The sequence below is a fragment of the Martes martes genome (assembly GCF_963455335.1).
Source record: "Martes martes genome assembly, chromosome: 10".
Classification (NCBI taxonomy): domain Eukaryota; kingdom Metazoa; phylum Chordata; class Mammalia; order Carnivora; family Mustelidae; genus Martes; species Martes martes.
The window spans coordinates 55,886,647-55,888,067 of NC_137898.1; the positions used below are offsets into that span (position 1 = coordinate 55,886,647).

The window sequence follows — 1,421 nt, forward strand, 5'->3', positions numbered from 1 at the left end:
ATGGTGCACTTTACTGCTGAGGAGAAAGCTGCTGTTGTTAGCCTGTGGGCCAGGGTGAATGTGGAGTTGGTTGGAGGCGAGGTGCTGGGAAGGTAGGCACTGGAGGGGGAAAGAAAGGCAGAAAGTATTCCTGGAGGGATATTGGTCAGTTTTCTTACCTACTCTGACTTCCCGTCTCATTTGTGACTGTGAACATCCCATAGGCTCCTGGTTGTTTATCCATGGACCCAGAGGTTCTTCGACAGTTTTGGCAACTTGTCCTCTGAGACTGCAATAATGGGGAACCCCAAGGTCAAGGCCCATGGCAAGAAGGTGCTGACCTCCTTTGGAAATGCTGTTAAACATATGGATGACCTCAAGGACACCTTTGCTGAGCTCAGTGAGCTGCACTGTGACAAGCTGCATGTGGATCCTGAGAACTTCAAGGTAAGATCTGGGCATGCCTGTGCTTTGTTCTTTCATCCTTGATATTTGCAGTGTGGATATGTTAGAAAACACAGGTTTTAACACAGTTAAGTCTGATCCCATAAAAGCATTTTTGGGGACATTATATTTCAAGGAAAGGTTTGATTTTGGTAGTTAGGTTATTCCAAAGATCATAGGTAAGGCCAAGCAGGGTAATCACTGTGATCAGTGGAGGCCATTGGTCATCTTACATTTCTGAAAAAAATACATGTGTGAAGAACACTGGCCAAAATTGAGTTAAATGTTTTTGGCCAGGAGAACACAATTATAGCAAGAATGTCTTACTTTTGGTAACTGAAATTTTCTCTAAAAATGATGAATACATTTCTGAATGATTCTTGAGTTTAGAACCAGGACTAAATAAGACAAAATAAGATTAATCTTTTCAGTGGACAATTTTGTCCCCTGCCCCTTTTAGCAGTGATGAAATGCTCTTGTATACATGGTTCAAGATTCTTTGTCATGGGAGGGTCCAAACAATTTGAATGAATATATTATCTGGGGACTTAGACTATCTATAGTAAGACCCCTTGCAGTCCTCTAATCCTACTTTTAAAAAAGACAGAGTTTCTAGAAAAGAGAAGCCATCCATGGCAATGTTTTGGGCTCAGAAGTTGACAGGGCAAATGACAGAAAGATAGAGCATGATGGGTAGTACAGGGCTGGGAGTCATATTGATGCCAATGTCTGGTATATTATAGTACACATTTGTGAGATCAGGGTCCTGAAAGTTGCTCAGTCTCTTATCAGGAAGAAAATCAAAGTGGCCAGCTTGAAGCTTTTTGTTCACTAGACACTATTTTCTTTTTATCCCACTCTTTCCCCAGCTTCTAGGCAACATGATATTGATTGTCTTGGCAACCCACTTCAGCAAGGAGTTTACCCCCCAGATGCAGGCTGCTTGGCAGAAACTGACCACAGCTGTGGCTAACGCTCTTGCCCACAAGTACCACTGA

The 1,421-nt window shown here is 42.6% G+C and overlaps 1 protein-coding gene across 1 annotated transcript; it reads left to right on the forward strand.

The window, feature by feature from the left end:
* LOC308350148 (hemoglobin subunit epsilon-2) lies at positions 1-1,421 on the forward strand (the record flags this gene model as incomplete). The annotated part of the gene is made up of 3 exons (XM_080815151.1): positions 1-92; positions 204-426; positions 1,293-1,421. The coding sequence occupies 3 exons, from the start codon at positions 1-3 to the stop codon at positions 1,419-1,421; spliced, it is 444 nt and encodes a 147-aa protein (XP_080671277.1).